Source organism: Malus sylvestris, chromosome 5 (genome assembly GCF_916048215.2).
Source record: "Malus sylvestris chromosome 5, drMalSylv7.2, whole genome shotgun sequence".
NCBI classification, from domain to species: domain Eukaryota; kingdom Viridiplantae; phylum Streptophyta; class Magnoliopsida; order Rosales; family Rosaceae; genus Malus; species Malus sylvestris.
In genome coordinates, this window is record NC_062264.1 from 8,408,293 (window position 1) to 8,425,790 (window position 17,498).

General features: G+C 39.0%; 2 protein-coding genes across 4 annotated transcripts; one reads left to right on the plus strand and one right to left on the minus strand.

Annotated features, from left to right (window-relative positions):
* Positions 1-8,198: 8,198 nt before the first annotated feature.
* On the plus strand, positions 8,199-10,573 carry LOC126620653 (uncharacterized). Its single transcript, XM_050288869.1, has 4 exons — positions 8,199-8,365; positions 9,037-9,208; positions 9,340-9,456; positions 10,185-10,573. The coding sequence occupies exons 1-4, from the start codon at positions 8,256-8,258 to the stop codon at positions 10,362-10,364; spliced, it is 579 nt and encodes a 192-aa protein (XP_050144826.1). The 5' UTR covers positions 8,199-8,255; the 3' UTR covers positions 10,365-10,573.
* Positions 10,574-11,132: 559 nt separating this feature from the next.
* LOC126620665 (uncharacterized protein At4g38062-like) lies at positions 11,133-15,694 on the minus strand. 3 transcript variants are annotated; one of them, XM_050288888.1, is made up of 3 exons: positions 15,551-15,694; positions 11,954-14,859; positions 11,133-11,400 (listed from the first exon to the last, which is right to left on the minus strand). In XM_050288888.1, the coding sequence occupies exon 2, from the start codon at positions 14,812-14,814 to the stop codon at positions 11,998-12,000; it is 2,817 nt and encodes a 938-aa protein (XP_050144845.1). In that variant the 5' UTR covers positions 14,815-14,859; positions 15,551-15,694; the 3' UTR covers positions 11,133-11,400; positions 11,954-11,997. The 3 variants fall into 3 exon arrangements, with proteins under 3 accessions (XP_050144845.1, XP_050144846.1, XP_050144844.1); XM_050288889.1 differs by lacking the exon at positions 15,551-15,694 and adding an exon at positions 15,269-15,528 and having other exon boundaries at positions 11,133-11,395; XM_050288887.1 differs by lacking the exon at positions 15,551-15,694 and adding an exon at positions 15,269-15,528.
* Positions 15,695-17,498: the final 1,804 nt, after the last annotated feature.

The following is a 17,498-nucleotide window of genomic DNA, read 5'->3' on the forward strand; positions in this document are numbered from 1 at the left end:
AGTATAATCATAATGACAACAATCACAACCAATATCATTCCACAATCACATCAATCAATAACACATACCATATACCAAAATGCAGGGCTAGAGCGACACAGTTTGGCCGAAGCCTACATCTCTGAAGTTGAAATCGAATCCAAGGAATCAACAAGTCAAATGATGCGATTTCGGACCACTCAACGAAATCCATCAACATCGGGTTCCGAACCACTCAACGGAACCAAGACACCAAAGGGGATTCCGGACCACTCAACGGAATCAAAACTAGGATACGATTCTGGACCACTCAACGGAATTGCAGAGTAGAAGGGATTCCGGACCTTTCAAAGGAATCCGAGCGGATACGATTCTGGACCACTTAACGGAATCAAAACTAGGATATGATTCTGGACCACTCAACGGAATCGCATAATAGAAGGGATTTCGGACCACTCAACGGAATCACATAGCACGAGGGATTCCGAACCACTCAACGGAATCCAGACAGAACATGGAACCGGACCACTCAACGGAACCCCAGCGGAAACCCAATTCCAGACCACTCAACGAGACCGAGCGGAAGTCCAAGAAATATAGCAACGCTCGAAGAAGAAGACATGAAACAAATACTCAAAATACAAAAACTCAGCGAAACAAGAAATGGAATAATGATACAATATGTGAACAAGTCTCGAAGCAACAAATCCCATGACAATGGGTTCATGGTCCACTCCTAGCCCTCACATTTCATCACATCAAGCCAAACATACAAATTAACCACACTTCACAACAAGTTCAATACACAAGTCAAATCACATAAAATAAATAAGCATAACACCATTGGATGCCATCAATACGTAAATTGAGGTGCACGTCAATCAAGGAAGACACATCATCATGATGTGCCCAATAAGCTCCATAGAATCTCAACAACACTCTAAGATCAGCAACACACTAGAAGAACTCGGGCTAGATGACTAAAAAGCCAATCGTCAATCAAGATCGAGAGTAGGGTTCACAACCCAAGAAATCTAAACCGGAAGATCCACCTATCAAATTTCTTATCTGTAACTTCCCAAAGTCCACATTATGCTTTTAAAACAACATATTAAAACTTCATTACGATCCAACGGTTGGATCTCCGTCAATTGCAAATTCAAGTGGCGGACAACTTTTGATTTTACAACTTAGAAATCCAATTCGAGAAGATCCATACGTCGAATTCCCGATCCATTAGTTCCTAATGTCATCAAATATTACATACTATTTCGTACTAAAGTTTGGTATCGATCCAACGGTCAAATCGTTAATTTATATAATAACCAAATGGTGGCTGAATAGGCGGTCAACTACGAAACTATACTAAAACATCAAAATTTCACTAAATGGATGTCAAATACAGAATTGGGGCATCAAAATTTAGCCTAATAGGTTAGGTGGGGTATCAGCCCACGCGCCGTCGCGGGTGGCAGTTTCCAGCGAACGGAAACCACAAATTCCAACCAACTCTAAAATTCACCAAATTTTGTAGAAATATTTAACTCAAAGAGTGAAACATTTTTCATACCTGGGCCGAAGCCTAGTTCGGTCGGGAAGTGGCCGAAAAATCCCTCGAAGCTTCGGAAACCCCGAAATGGGTGAACTTCGATATGTCCACTCCAGTGATCCACCGCCCCCAAACTTGTTTGGGGTTTGTTCTTGGGCTCAAGGGAAGTCAATTAAGGGTGGTGGTTGGTGGTGTAACTCACCGGATCGGCGAATTGCCGCCAAGAAACCGTCGATGCCACCGTCGCCAAACGCCACCAAATTGGCCCAATTTCCGTCAAATTTTGGGTGATTATAGGTGATGGTTGGGTGAATGTCGCCTGAAAAATGCCTGAGAACCGTCAAATTCCAACCCAGTTAAAGACGGGTTAGCACAAGTTGAAGGGGGTCCGGGTTGGTTCCCCTCCTTCTCATCTCCCTCTTTTCCCTCATTTCCTTCTTTTCCCATTGGGCAGCCTTCTTCCTCTCTCCTCTTCCCCTCCTTATTGGTCCTTAGTTTCCTTTTAATTTGATTGGTCATTAGTTCCCCCTTCTAATTGGTTCCCTTAGTTCTCCTTTATGCGATTGGGCTAAATTCCTACCTGGTGGGAATTCATTTAACTAAAAAATTAAGGTTTTTTTTAAATAAAAAAAAACAACTTCGAACATTTGTAAATTTTTTGTTATAATCCCGATTCGCACACTGCTCTCACCTATTCACTCAAGGTTTCCAAATCTATTCGAAAACATTAATTGTGACCTCAAAAGGTCAACAAATTTTAAAGATTAATTACGAAAATTCAAACCCAATAACTAAACGATTCAATTCCTAAAATTAACAAAATTAAAATTAACTAATAAAAATAATGTAAACGTGAAATACGAATTTTAATGATGAGATATATAATGAATAGTGAAACTCCGAGAACAGGATTTCACAAACACCATCAGACAAGGGTGCTATATTGAGACCACCAAACTAGGATTTTATACTAACACCACTAGACCATTGTGACCTACTGAGACCACCAAACAAGGGTGATCTATTGAGACCACCAGACCAAGGTGCTCTACTGAGACCACCAGACCAGGCTTCTCTACTAAGACCACCAGACTAGGGTGTTATACTGAGACCAACAGACCGCATCTCCAGAATGCTCTACATATAGACTACCATTGGATGAAGACCCATTGACCGTCTAGATATTCATTAAGTGGATATAAAGAGGTCACATCACCTCTTCTTTGAGACCAGACACTTATTCTTCCTTAGGAAGGTGATTTTTCTATATAAAGGAAAATATGACAAAGGAGAAATGATGGCTTATTTGAGGGGAAAAGCCTACTGTTCTTTAGTTTTCTCCATGCCAACTAAAAGCTTGGAGCCATTTTCATGTAACATTTGATATACACTACAATAGATGTAGCCTCTTTTATGGGTGAACCACTATATATCCTTGTGTCTATTCTACAACTAATAATGATTACATCATCTAAGTTAACCTCCCAATTTTGAGTGTTAACAATTTGGCACTATTTGGGAAATGCGGATTATTTGGCTGTGTTTTCAACCTAGTTAGGCACTTCGTGCCGATCTATCATACACACTCCCTCAAATATTATGATGTGTAGAAGATTAAAGGAAAAGAAGGTAGTTTTATTCCTTTTATGTTTGTTTAATCCAGAAAGCAAACAACAAAAAGAATGAATTTGCGAGAAAAAAAATACTAGAAAAGATGAAGAAGGGTATGTTGCCCTCTTTGTGCAAACGTGGAAGAAAATGAGTGAAAAAGGCAACTTTTATTTTCATGATGGAGCAATCTGAGCGCTTCTCTAAGCACCATAATCATCATTACGAGCACCGTACGCATGTAAAGGGACATAGTTGTCTTGGCTTCTATCTCTCTCAGATATGGCCTACAGAAGAATATAAGAAAACTCTTTATCTCATAAGCTTTCAATTATAAGCAACAGAGCAGAATACGAGTAAGTTTGTGGGCCCAAGACAGAGCTTAAAAGCCCTCACGATAATGTTGATTCGAAGAAACATTACCTCTCAAACTTAGCATCCATAAAGTATTCTCATCGCGATATCCGAAGTACCACCTTACTCTGGTACCAGGAATTAAATATTAAACTTATGTTGAATATTTGGCTTCGTGCTTAACAATATATTTATTGGACTTAAGAATTTTGAACCATGTTTAAAACAACCTACAAGAAACAAATCAATGACAATTTTTTACCTTGCCCCAGTTCTTAGATCAAGGATTTCAATATTTGCGATGTAGGACTAGGGAGGGATTTCTTCCCTAAACTAGATCTCCTGTCCATCTCTAGTGAAGTTTAAACAAAAATTCTTTGGAGACTTAGTTGTCGACATGTGGGTCAGAAACACTTTTTGAATAAAAGTTTCTAAAACAATTCCATTCTCTGAATATACTAACACATATAAAACTACAAATAATTTCTGAAAAGTTAAGCATGTCATAAAACTAAAAACCGGTATACATGTATACACTAAGAGCAGATAGGTACATATATATTGAGTTGATACTTACTGGTGGGACGTTATACAATATTATCCACTAGCCGTAACCAGTGACAGCTGGAAATATAATCATCCACTAGGCGTAGCTAGTGAAAGCTAGAAATATAATCATGACATTGCTGAGTAATCTCGAGGCAATGACTAGCTGAGAATATAACTGTGTAAACATGTCATTACCAAGTAAGCTCAAGGTAATGACAAGCTAAAAGTCCAATTGTGGTACCCCAACAAGATGTGTCCTACAGCCATGGATGTAGTACAATACTCTAAATCTGTATGGGTGTATGCATGCCACAAGATAAATAATAAAGAATCCAACGTTCATAAGATCATCATCGTCATAATCATAAGTCATAAATCATAAATCATAAATCTGGTAGTAAAATCTCGAAACCTGTTTAACTTGCAAATCATAAATCATAACTCTGATGATATACCATGAAATCAATATAATTCGTAAAATTTAACCGAAATTCATTTTTATCCAGACATATACTTAGAATTTAGATAAATAAAACATTCTGAAATAAAAGTCCACCCACTGATCGTATATGAAGTCTTCTTCAAGATAGGTCTGTCCTTTAGGGTCCCTAGAACTGCTCGCACTTTAGTTTATAAACAAACGCATTATCACAACTCTATTAAAACAATTGAATTTGAAAAAATGTATGCCGATTCAGAATCAGCACGTTGAAATATGTCACAACCTGGCCCGAGCCCTCACCACATCCTGGGCTTGACTCCACCGTAGCACGATATGTCCACTTTGGACCCAAGCCACGCCCTCATGGTTTTATTTCTGGGAACTAACACGAGAACTTCTCAATGGGTGACCCATCATGGGAATGCTCTTACCCCTTTCTTGCTTAACTTCAGAGTTCCTTTGGAACCCGAAGCCAGTGAGCTCCCAAAAAGCCTCATGCTAGGTAGAGATGAGAATATACATATAAGGCTTATAAGATCCTTACCCCTGGGCGATGTGGGATCTTACAATCCACCCCCCTTAAGGGCCCGACGTCATCGTCGGCACACTTCCGACCAAGGATTGGTTCTGATACCAAATTGTCACATCCCAGCCTGAACCCCACCACATCAGGAGCTCGACTCCACCGTTGCATGATATTGTCCACGTTGGGCCCCAGCCACGCCCTCACGGTATTGTTTTTGGGAACTCACATGAGAACGTCCCAGTGGGTTACCCATCCTAGGAATGTTCTGACCATTTTCTCGCTTAACTTCGGAGTTCCTATGGAACCCGAAGCCAGTGAGCTCCCAAAAGCCTCGTGCTAGGTAGAGATGGGAATATACATATAAGGCTTACAGGGTCCGCTTTGGGCCCTGGCCACGCCCTCTCGGTTTTGTTTCTAGGAACTCACACGAGAACTTCCCAATGGATTACCCATCCTAGGAATGCTCTGACCCCTTTCTCGCTTAACTTCAAAGTTCTTATGGAACCCGAAGCTAGTGAGCTCCCAAAAGGCTTCGTGTTAGGTAGAGATGGGAATATACATATAAGACTTACAAGATCCTCACCCCTAGGCGATGTGGGATCTTACAATCCACCCCACTTAGGAGCCCAATGTCCTCGTTGGCACACTTCCGGCCAAGGATTGATTCTGATACCAAATTGACATATCCCGGCCTGGGCCTCTACCACATCCCAGGCTCGACTCCACCATAGCATAATATTATCCACTTTAGGCCCCGCCACACCCTCACGATTTTGTTTCTGGGAACTCACACGAAAACTTCCCATTGGGTTACCCATCCTGGGATTGCTCTCGTGCGAACTCACTTAACTTTGGAGTTCCTACGGAACCCGAAGCCAGTGAGCTCCCAAAAGACCTCGTGCTGTATGAGGTGGGCATGTACATATAAGGCACATCACCCATCTCCGTTGGTCGATGTAGAATGTTACAAAATATCCTAGGAATGGTCCTGGGCTGAAACCCGAGAAACTAATCAACAGTCAACAATGATCGAATGAAAGTCAACTGCTGACCCAAGCCAAGCCAAGCCACCAAAAATCTAGCCGGATTCTGGAAAAATTGGGTAGTTTTTTGGAAATTTTGTATTCGCCATATCTTTGTCATTTCTCAACCAAATCATGCAATCCATATATGCAAATTTATCTACTCGATGATACTAATACAAAGAAAGTGGTTTACGCTTTACCTCGACCATATTTCAAGGAATCTCACCATGAAAGTCACGTTCGTTTTGGAGCTCGAAGAAACGTCATCTCGAGTTCGATTTTCTAGAAACTAAGGTCGAAAACGAGTTTATGAGATGATGATGATGATGATAGTGGTTTTTGGGAGGTCGATTCGCCGGAGGAAGTTGTGGTGGTGGTGTCGATGTCCTCAAGGAAGAAAACCGAAAGAAATATGGAGTGAGAAAGAGTTCTCTAGAGAAGTCGGGGGATGAAAAAGGAGGTGTAAAGATCCCCCCTTGGGTTCCACAACACACCAAACAAACCAATTAGAATTCTCCGGAAATGAATAAAATTACGAAGATGCCTTTGAAAACGAAGTCAACAGAAGGCAAGGTGTGTCCTTCTAGGGAATTTTGGTAATTTCACATTGGTGAGGGCAAAATTACCGGAAAATTAGGGACGGGTCATACCACATTTTGGTCTAGTGGACTTAAATTTGTAAGGTTGCAAATAGTTAATGCCATTGCGAATGCGGATCTTTCTTACAAAAAACAAATGACTTTTTAAATTTGGTATTCTTCAAATAATACACATGGCAGAATGCCACCCTTATTTCACTTCGCTGATGCCATCGTGTTAGTAGTCAACCATTGTCGAAATCGTAGTTTAAAAGAAGGGGATTCATTAATTAAAATATAAATAAATAAATAAAACGTGTTTTCTCTCTCTGGTTTCCCACTCTGTAAACACTCTTGTCACCAACCCTAGCCTTTCGCTTGGGTATCGGTGGCTGCCCTTGTCCAATCTCTTTGTCTCATTTTTTTTCCCTCCTCTTCATGTTCCCCTTCTTTCTTTTTCAACTTCTCAGTTTTCTTGAGCTTTGTCTCAAATTTTCTCATTAGTTTCTCACTTTTGGGCTTCATATCCCTTCACTTCTCCCCTCCCTCTCCTGTGGCCGTTCATTTCCAAACACAAAACTCCATCCCCCCCCCCCACTTTTCCCCATCTTTCTTCCTCATAATCCATCCCCACCCTGTCCTTTGCTCTAATTTACGAACTCCAGGCCGGATATGGTTACCAGATTTATTTCCCTCCCTCACTTTCCCTACCCCAACCGGCATGTCGTATTTCCCTCGAGGCCAAGTGTTATGTAGCTTCGGCCAAAGTAAGGGCATTTTCCATACCCCTTAGCTTCACCTTCTATCCATGTATTATTGTGTTTGTATATATTTGCAGGGATTGGTAGATGGGATTTGGATCTAGTGACTATCTCTTAGTTCTGCATCTTTGGTGAAGAAATGTAGATGTGGTGTGCTTTTGGTTATGAATTTGGTACTTTTGTGCTATGATGTCTTGGTCGATTTCACCACTTAGTCGTTTTCTCTAGTGTTGTTGCTTTGGTAGATGCTAGCAAGACTTTCATGGCGCTGGCAGCGGCAAATACGACTTTCTGCAGTCAGAGATTAGGAATGTGGGTTTTAGTTTTTGCTTGTTTAATTAGGTTAGGCTTTTATGTATCGGTTCCCCTTAATGTATTTGGGTTATTTAGTCTTCCTATGTGTTGGCCTACAACCTTCTTTCATATTAATGAAATTTACATTTCAGAAAAAATATAAAGAAGGGGTTTCATAACTTTGGCTCCAACGAAAGTATCGTCTATCGCATCATCTACCCATGTATATAAGTTTTGTCTCTATGTGAAATGAGATCAAAATATTGTATGAATTAAAATAAAAACATGTTGGCCATTAATAATTAGCATTTTCCTACACACTTTGTGTGTATGAACACATTTGTTTTTTAGAAAATAAGAGGGAGGAAGAGAGAGAGAACATGGGGAGTGAGAGGTTTTTTTTGTTTTTTTTATATTAATTTTAAATATTAAAAATATGAGATTTTAATAATAAAAAACAGTAAAATTTAAACCTATGAAATTACATTATTACCCATAATTGACCTTCTATATAATTTCTGTTTATTTATATTGCCTAATTCATTCATCCAAGAACGCAGGCAAATTGGAAACTTTACATCAGAGAGAGAATGGGTGACGATAAGGTGAAGGCAGATGCTTTAGAGATATTGGGAATGTTCCAAGTGCTTCCGCGATTGGTTGTCTTTGATCTTGATTACACTCTCTGGCCTTTCTATTGGTACGCCATTTCTTTATCTCTCTCTCTTTCTTTCCGACTATAACTTGTTTGGTTGCCGAGAAAATCTTGGTTTTCTCTCCTTTTCCCAGGAAGCGGCGAAAATTTTCTATTAATTGTGATAACCCAGACGACTAATGAATATATGTAATCCTACTTTCCCTGTGAACTGGAAACAAAACGATGGTTTGAGGTTTGGGATGTTATCAATATTACTGCGCATATTTGTATTATATAGTTTTAATTTTTCTTGAAAGTGGATCTTTGCTGAACAACATAGATCATCAGTTTTCAAAATAAAACCGAGGAGAAAAATATTAGTTAGGACGGTGCTATCCACGCACCCATTTTTACTTCTAATGCAACGTCTCAATTTTTGGCCATCGGATTGAATGAATTGAAAAAGATCGATGGACAAAAACTAACAAGGGTGTGTGAATAGCGCTACCCTATTCACGGCTTCATGTCTTGTATCGATCTAGTGTTATCTTTCGTGGTGACGTACGAACACTCGGTTCACATTTGTAGCCTAAGCTAGCCATGGACGGACACAACGAAAAGGGAAACGAATCCGTGAATGAACTGAGTTACTTCTAACGTAACGCCACAGTTTAACATGTTCTTGACAATTTTATGTTTTTGAGCCTCAACTTACATTTGTGTTCTTTTTTCAGTGAATGTCGCTCCAAACGTGAAATGCCATCGATGTATCCCCATGCCAGAGGAGTATTGTATGCACTGAAAGAAAAAGGAATTGGTCTTGCCATTGCTTCTAGGTCACCAACTGCGGATATAGCAAAGACTTTTATTGAAAAATTGAGTATCAAGTCGATGTTCGCCGCCCAGGTGACGCATCAGAGCACAATGCCCTTTCATCTTTTCAGTTTCAATTAGGATTAAGAGAGCTGCCAAAGGTGTGCTGACTGTAACTCTGTCAGTTGAGTTTGATTTGTAAATCTGGCTTGCTGTTTGTACAGGAGATTTTTTCGAGTTGGACACACAAGACGGACCATTTTCAGCGAATTCATACAAGGACCGGGGTCCCCTTCAACTCAATGCTTTTCTTTGATGACGAAAATAGGAACATCCAAGCGGTAAGATTATCCCTTCCATTTCTTCTGTGGCAATTGTTCTTAATCATAATAACAAGTCATCTTTTGAATTATTATAATTCTCACCGTCTCCATCGCCTCTTAATTTTATGAAATAAATGTGAATCAATCATCTATTGACCCTTGATCGTTTCCAAATCCATGACTTTTGCCCAAAATATTTTGATTGAAAGATAATGAAGAAAATATGTGTGAATTATTTGCTAGTGTCAACAACTAACGACGGCTTTAAATTTTGATACTGACGGAGGATATTGGTATCAAAATGTGTGGAAAAAGAAATCCTGGTATTGGCTAAAGTGGACTAAAATTCAAGAGAATGATTACGATTGACGACGTGAGTTTTAAGTGTCAACATTACGCGTGACATGACTTTCTCCAGCACGCTTGGCCAAAGCTGAAAAAGAAGAGTTTACAGCTCTAATAGTAGGCAACTTTTGCAACGCAGAAAAGCTGGTTTGAACCAACTCATCTTTTTTTTGGGTGCGGAAATAGCCCCACCCTTTTTCCCCTTCCAATTTTGCTTCCCTCTCCTTATCAGAAACCACTGGTTATCCATACAATGTGTCACACAAGTGTTGCTTCGCGTCAAGTCTCCGTGCCAAGAGATTTTATTGTTATACTATCCCCAGAATTGTTCGTATATTTTCGATTTATACGAGACCGTAATCTCTCACCCATTTATCAAAACTTTGTGATGGTATTTGCAGGTTTCAAAGATGGGCGTAACAAGCATTTTGGTGGATAATGGGGTAAACATTGGAGCGTTGAGGCAGGGTCTTACTAAATACACCGAAAATGTGAATACATCTGAGAAGAACAAGCAGAAATGGCGCACGAAATTCTCCAAAGGTTCAAGTTCATCTGAAAAGAACGAGGAGAATTCATAGATGTTGAATTATGTACGACTTGAAACTCAGTGATGTGGTTCCCTGCGTTATCAGAGATTATTGTGTGACAACCTCATGCCGGTTACGGTGATAATTTGTTGTATCAATTACCAAGAAACGCCATAGACGGCTACATTCCTCCCATCTATTGCAAGATAAATGTTCAGGAAGCAGTATCAGTCAACCAAATAGTAATTTTCTTTCCCAAATATGAGTTTTGAGTACTCAGGTAATTTTCTGTAGTAGCAGCTTCAAGGTTTTTGGGTATATTCCGATGAAATATAATTTTCGGACACAATTAATTATCCTTTAAAATGAGTCACATGACACGCACGTGAGGTTGAATCAATGGGCAAATATGAAAAACTAAATAAGAAAAATTGTAGCAATGGTTCCTCAATTTTAACTCAATTGAAGAAATGGTCTATCAACTTTAACCTAATTGGAGCAATAATCCCTCAATTTAAATCCAATTTAAGTAATGATCCTTCCAACATTGACTCATTTTGACAGAATTCTGACGGAATTGATAAAATAGACCATAGCTGCACATTTTGATAAGATAAGGGACCAATAGTCATGGATTTTTAGTTAAGGGACCGTCGCTCCAATTGAATTCAAATTAAGGGACCATTTCTACAATTTTCTCATTATCAAATGACAGGTGCTCAACTTTTTCACATTTGGCTGCTAAAACTACTACTTTCAACATTTTTTATTATTTTTTTAACGAAATGAAATTTAAAATTTTCAACATCAGCACAAGGATTTTAATGGGACTGATTCCATTTGGGAACTAAACTTCAAGTCACATCCGTAATGTGGAAGGGAAAAGGAGAGTACAGAATAATTGGAAAGGAGAAAAGAAAAGTAAAAGACTAGAAACGAGGTTTGTGGTAACTCATACAACAACACACAGCAGAAACTACAAAATATTTGTTTGGCCTTGCCATTTGCTAACTGGTTCAAGCTCGATAGCTCGACGATGTCTCAAGCCCATTCCCATTTGGAGTACATTCCTTCGATTCTGGCTACTCTACACAAACGGAAAACATTACAGTCAAATTTTTCCCACAGATATTGAATGCACGAGAATCTATTTCTATAGACTATAACAATTATCAATGCCCTCAACAATTGATTGCATTCGACCTTCTTACGCGCTCAGCAGAATCAGAAGTTTTGTGTTCAGCAAATTGCTAGATGTAGGATGAGGATGAGGATAATACCTTTATACAATATGCATCCTACATCTAGCAATTCGCCATTGCACACAGAAGTTTCATGTTCAGCAAATTTGCAAAGTGTTTCACAACATTGGAGCATTTAACAAGTTCTGAAACAGCTCTCTTAACTCCAAAGCATAACCCTTAAAGCGCAGAATTTTTCATCCTGCCCTTGACCCATTAGCCGATTACAGAATGTGCATAATATGGTTAATATCTCAATAAGTGGGAGGTTGTGTAAAAGAACGATTCACATATGCATTAAATTTTCCAGTATAAATAAGCTAATAACTTTTTCGATAACTCTGAAAATTAAGAAGTAGATGATGACATCTAAAAACAAAGGCATGGGTTTTGAATTACCTTGTGTCATATTCTTCGGTGAAAACTTGTATCTCTTGTATTAGTTACAACTGCCGCTGATTCACTTCTTTCAGTGGTGATCTTCCAGTACTATACGCTTCAAGTTTTCTTGCTGACACCGAAATAGAATTGTTTGCATTCTCATAGGTAGAATCATAGAGCTCATTATCCACTTTCAAATTAGTTGCTGGTTTCACCTCTTCCTTGCACCTTTGTAACATTGTATCCAAAAGATTCATCATCTCCACATCCTCACAAGTGAAGTCACCCATACGATCACATATTTCTTCAAAGTGAACAAAAACTTCCTCCCTATCTTTTGATAGACTTGTGGTGTCTTGAAAAAGAACGTGTTTTTCAAACTCAAGCTGCTTGACTATGCCTTCCAGCCTCCTCTGTTCACCCATCAGTTTACCATTTTCCAGTTTGTTGACTTCCAATAATGCTTGAAGTTCATCTGCTTGTTGCTTTTCAGTAAACAAGGCTTCCTCCTGATTTGTCAAACTTTTCCGCAAACCAGATACTTCCTTCTCCAAATCAACAATTCTCATGTTCTTCTCTTCAATCTCTAGCTCTGTCATATGTTTGGCCTTCTTCAAATCTTCAGTAAGCTTTTCAACTGTTACCAGATTTTCTACAACTTCTGAGAAGGACGATATAAATGCACTTGTCAAGTCTTGCTCTAATGACGACGCCAATTCTTGGAGAACTTTTATATTCTCATCTTTCTCATTCATAACCTTGAAAAGCCTGTCTTTCTCTAGTCCAACATATTTCTCTGTGTCTATGCTTGCAAGAATTGCTGCTTCCACCTCTCTTCTCATGGCCTCCTGCTCCATCCGCGTGATATCATTTTGGAGATTTTCTATGCAGCTATCCTTCTCCTTGGCATTGCTTATAAGGTACTCAGTGTTTTGTGTGAAAAATTCCACTTCCTCGTTCTTTGATGCAACTGTAGCTTCTAGAAGGACAATCTTCCGCTCCAGAACTTCAGTTTTATTAATTTTCTCTTTGGTAATGGTGATAAGCATGTCTTTCTCATGCTTAAGGGTTTCTTCATTCTCAGCTTGTGCAAGAAGTGAATTCTCCATTTGTCTACATTTTTCTTGATTTTCTTGACAGCACAGTTTCAAGCTTTCGGCACTAGACTTCCAATTCTGTAATTCGAATTCTAACTGATTTGCTTCACGAATTTTCTCAGCCAATTCAAGGTTTGCCTTTTCTAAAGCCAAAGAAAATTCTTGTTTCTCCGCTTCCATCTGCACAAATTGTTCTTTCATGTAAAGTTGATGCACAGATGATTCCTCAAGCATCTTTTTATGTTGTTGAATCTCTTCCTCCATGATAACCTGATGCTGTTCAGCTAGTTCCAAGGACCTTATCCTCTTCATTAATATTTCTGCTTTCTCATGTTCTTGTTCTAGCTTAAGATGAGCATTTTGTAAATCACTGCTCTTCATCTCCAACTGTGTTTGAAGTAGAGAGATCTTGTCATCCATTCTGTCACACAGCTCTATTTCAGTTTTTGCATCAGATTTGTTGGAGTAAGCCTCTGAGAGTTCTGATTTAAAGATCGCAAGTACTACTGAAATCTCTTCATTTGAAACGTCAATCACTGAATGGCAGCTTTCTAGCTCCATCTGAAGCTCCTGTATTTGCTTCTCTCTACCCTTCAATTCAGAGTTGTGCCTATTTACATCTCCTTTCATCTTCTCTATTTGGAGGCTCAATTCAGATTCTTTTGCTTTCAGATTTGTTGAACAGTTGCTATGTACCTGCTCCAAGCCCCTAAGCTTGTTGCGTAGCTTTGTTAGAGCAGCTGGGGCACAATTTCTGATTTGAGCTTCCTGCAGTTCCCTTACAGATTCTCTCAATTCCCGATTCTCTTGCTCAAGGTGAACAATTCTAAATTCCGTTTCTTTGGAGAGTGCTTCTTTTGTTGACAGTGAGTTTCTTAGCTTAGCAATCTCTTCATCCCTTTGAACAGCCAAGCTATCAAACTTTGACCTTTCTTCTTCACACCGGGCAAACACATTCTCATAACGTGATTTGAATTCGGACACTTCAACCTCCAAAAACTTCCTCCTGCTTTCTTCATGAGCTAAAGATTGGTTGCACATCTCCAAAAGTTTTTGAACACCTTCAAGAATTCTCGTTTGGGAATCCAAGCTTGTCTGCAACAAAGAGATCTCTTCAAACAGTGCTGATTTGTCCCTCTCCCACTCCTCTTTACCCGACTGGAACTCAGCTTGGAGCCGTCTATGTGCTTCTTCAAGATGTATAAACTGTTCGTTCTTCCATTTCAACTGATCTTGAGCATTTCTATTTTCCTCCTCTAACCCCATTATGATGTCATCTCTCTGTCTCAGTTCTTTGGCTTCTCGAGCCTTCTGATCTGCCTCGAAACACTTCCTTTCTGTAGTCGATAAGAGGCTTTTAAGGCCCTCAATCTCTTTAGTACTGGCACCAAAATTCTGCTCCAACTCTTTTTTTCTCTCAGTAGCTTCATCTAAGGCGGATACTAACTCTCTATTTTCCTCTTCCATTTTCTGCAATTTCTTCTCATTATCAGCTCGAAGTTTTTCATGCAAACAAGTCAAATGCCTAAGCGACGACTCTTTTTCAAGCAAACAAGACTGAAGGGTTTTAGAAGCCTGCCTTAATTGAGAAATTTCGTCAAGCTTGACATTTAGTTCTTGAGCTTGTTTCTCATTCTCCCGCTTAGCTTCTTGAAACTTGATCGACTGCTCTGTGTTGGCTTTCTTCAGAACATCGGAAAGTTCCGTCTTAACCCGGACTTCAGCCTTAAGCCTCTCGACCTCTGCTTTAACGTCATCTAGTTCTTTATATACATCCTCCATTTCCCTTGATCCTCAACTTGTGCACGGCTCTAATGCAGTAAAGATCTGGAGCACGAAGAAACATGTTAACGTGAGCATTTTCATATAGAAAACTGTAAAGAACCAACCACATAGAAAGATCCATGAGAAGAAAAAAAGGGGTTTTGAAGTATTTAAGACTAAGAATTCCATGAGTATTATGTGCCTTTCGTAATCCCACATCCCCGCATATGGGATTAGTTGACATCCTTTGATACCGGCACATACACTAGTAGGTGTACAAAATTGGGCATAGTATGGTTATGACTTCATTGCTGCCTACTGCTAACAGTGAATGCAATGGGGCTCCTTAGTCAGTTTTGAAACAGGCATATTCAGCCATAAATTCAATCAGATTTGCCGAATGTAATTGATCGAAAAACTTGCAAGTATCTACTGGAAATAGACAAACCAGATGAAGAACACAAACACGAACCTGATTCTGGAAACACTAATCAAGAAATAGGGCAATAGAGCAAACCCAAATTAGGGTTTCTTATCAATACACTTGTCAGAGTACCACATTTTCACCGAATCGTAGAACCGGGTAACGAATCTAGAACTAAAGGATTGTCAAAACTCGAGATTTTGTAGATTCAAATTTGGTTTTGGAAAGATTTGGGCAAGAAGAAACCCTAGAACAGCAAAAGTATGACCTTGGAAGTGGATTTATTAAAAAGATAAGCAAGAAATTAAAAGAAAAAAAAAAGAGAAATACCTGGAACTGGAAGGAATGAGGAGGTTGGGTTTCTGTTTCGAATCTGGAATTGTATGTGTGGTACAGTGCCTGTGGGATTTAAATCTTTGAGTTGAGCGGGAAGCAAAATTTGATTTGAGGGCCAAAATCGGAAATTTCGCTTTTTATTTCTTTTCGCACACAGCGTTCAGAATTTTCCCTTACTTTCCTGTTTTCCATCTTTATATATTATATTCGAAAAGTAATTTTATTTTGAATAAATTACACATAATTATCTCAACTATTGGGTCATTAACAGTTTCATACCTCATCTTTAAAAAGTTTCAATGGCATACCTTATGTACGAAATTGTTGCAATGTTCTACCTCTGTTACATTGTCTGTCAATTCGTCCGTTATATGCTGACGTAGCTAAAGCTAGGTTCCACCATCTCCACATATGAACTTCCACACGGTCTGCTACGTAGATTTCCGGCCAAAATTAATTTCCACGTCATTTTTATAAATAAACAAAATTCAGCATAATTTTTTCCCACCAAAACTAGTCCACATCAGCAAAAAAAAATTAATTTTTTAAAGGGTCCAATTTTGGAAGATAATACAACCTAAAAAAACCAAATGGAAATTCTACATAAACACGTGATCCCACATCAACACATGATGTAAGATAGAGATGAACACAAATCCTACATAAACACATGATATAATCAAAAGATGAACACAAAGTCCACTTCAAACAAAACATAATTCATATGGCATCGTTAATCCATCCAACATTTACAAAGATATCCATTAGACATCCTTAAATATCCCAAAATGCACAGTGCACTGATTCCTAAAACCTACTGAAATCCATCTAGCAAAACAGTGCATTTTCAGGATTCCAAATCAGTTCAAAAAATCGAAAGAAATTCAATATTTGTGATGTCTAATTCCAGAACCCATGTAGCATAATTTCAGTTCCTGTTGCACATAAAACATGAACTAAAAAATAGTAATTTGTTACAATGTCTGGCATCTTTAGGTCTTGGTTTGCCTTGTCTTTCTCTACTTGGTGGGTCTCGGTGAATGAGCTTCAGGATTTGCAGATGAACCATCCCCTATTTGTGATGCCTAATTTCAATGTTCATTACAAAAGGTCAGATGCAAAGTAAGGTTCTAAACTAAACTTGTTGTTGTAAACTACAAAGGAGAGGATTAAGTTTTTACCTTAGATTTCCTTGTCCTCTTTCTAGGTGCAGCTTCGGCTGATGATGATGCTCTCCCTTGTGCTGATGTGGATGCATATAACAAAGTATCAAATCATTCATTAAAGGATTAAAGAAAGTACAAAATGCTACCTGTTTGTCCCTTGGAGGAAGATGTCGATGATGGGTCCTTGAATTATGTCTTTCTTGCTTGCATATAGTACACTTTAAAGCACCTTGCCCTTTTCTTCCTAGCTTAAGTGGCTTAGAAGGACCTTCAGGATTATTTGGTGGGTGGGTGGGAGTTTGTTCACCATCTTTCTCCAATTCAGCAGCTTCTTTGTTTCTCTTCTTCCTTGGTCTTCCAGGTTGCCTTGTATATAATAGAGGCAAGATTGGTGGGTTTTCAGTATCCTCCCACAATGACATACCATTCATTGGCATTATTAAGTGAGAATAAACTTCCGAGTACCGTGCCCTTAAATAGTAAGCATCCACATAATCCTCAGGTTTTTCTCTCTTGAAATGGATTGCAGATATTGCATAGTTGCAAGGTATTCTCGTCAAGTCATACTTTCTACAAGAGCATGTCTTCTCAACCAAGTCCACCACATATTGTTCCCCACCTCCAGCATCCATTTGAAATTTGGTCCCTCCTGACCATTGTGCAATGCACCTGCCACTTAAGAGTTTGGCTTCCTCTAACTTCTTAATCTTAGGGCAAAGATCTCCTACTTGCTTCATCATTATACCTCACCTCATTTGAATTCTCTTCAGCAACAT

Bases quoted from the DNA above. Each gene is read 5' to 3' on its own strand.
- LOC126620653 (XM_050288869.1), top strand. From the start codon at position 8,256: ATGGGTGACGATAAGGTGAAGGCAGATGCTTTAGAGATATTGGGAATG. The intron at 8,366-9,036 runs GTACGCCATTTC...TTCTTTTTTCAG, and splicing joins ACTCTCTGGCCTTTCTATTG to TGAATGTCGCTCCAAACGTG. The intron at 9,457-10,184 runs GTAAGATTATCC...TGGTATTTGCAG, and splicing joins AAAATAGGAACATCCAAGCG to GTTTCAAAGATGGGCGTAAC.
- LOC126620665 (XM_050288888.1), bottom strand. From the start codon at position 14,814: ATGGAGGATGTATATAAAGAACTAGATGACGTTAAAGCAGAGGTCGAG.